Genomic DNA, 707 nt, shown 5'->3' with positions numbered 1-707 from the left:
GCCCACCTGGCTTGTCTCCGACCACGTGGAGCACCCGGGCCTGGCTCTCATCCCCGACAGGCTGCAGGGAGACAGCAGGTATCAGAAGGAAGGTAGCACAGTAGGTGGGCCCGGCCCCTCTACCGCCCAGCACGGCTCTCTCACCACATCCGGGTGGGTCTGGTTGGGCAGCTTCAATGCCTGCAGGTAGACCTGCTCCTCCAGCTGGGCCTCCTTGGGGTACAGGAGGACAAGCTGCTTCCGGATCTCCCGGCCATGTGCCCGCAGACCCTGGTATTGGGGGTCCTGGCAGCAGGACAAGCAGGTCAGCCTGGGAGAGGCTCAGACGTCCTTCAACCACTCTGACCTTGATCCTTGCTAGCAGAACCTCTGTGGCGGACATTCATTGCCTTTACATTTGTCCCAGCATCCTGAATTTCCTTTCAGGTACCTTCCTGACCACCACATGGTAGATTCATAGGGACAAGACTCTGGTCTGGCCAAGTGGAACATTCTACCGCCTTGGTAGTGACTGACTCAGAGTCAGGCACGTGACCCAAGCTGAACTCATGAGACTTGGCCCCAGGATCAGCTGGAGCTATGAGGAAAGTGTGCTGGGTTCTACCTTTTCCTTCCATGAGGGGAAAAAGCTGGTCTGAGAACGAGAGGGAAGCAATACCAAATACAGAGCCAGTCCCTCAGCTATACCTGAAGTGAGAATTTATAGT

At 56.6% G+C, this 707-nt stretch overlaps 1 protein-coding gene across 1 annotated transcript in view; it reads right to left on the bottom strand.

Annotated features, from left to right (window-relative positions):
- The window catches only part of SARS2 (seryl-tRNA synthetase 2, mitochondrial), a 14066-nt gene that overhangs the window by 5570 nt on the left and 7789 nt on the right, over nucleotides 1-707 (bottom strand). The window contains exons 3-4 of the mRNA XM_023508252.1: nucleotides 145-285; nucleotides 7-61 (exon numbers count right to left, since the gene is read on the bottom strand). Of these exons, the coding sequence (XP_023364020.1) occupies nucleotides 7-61; nucleotides 145-285 (196 nt within the window). The remainder of the gene's footprint in view (nucleotides 1-6; nucleotides 62-144; nucleotides 286-707) is intronic.

This window comes from Otolemur garnettii, unplaced genomic scaffold (assembly GCF_000181295.1).
Source record: "Otolemur garnettii isolate 467f Iridium unplaced genomic scaffold, OtoGar3 scaffold00233, whole genome shotgun sequence".
NCBI lineage: Eukaryota > Metazoa > Chordata > Mammalia > Primates > Galagidae > Otolemur > Otolemur garnettii.
The sequence above is the reverse complement of the archived record's forward strand: the minus strand, read 5'-3'. Positions and strand labels throughout refer to the sequence as shown.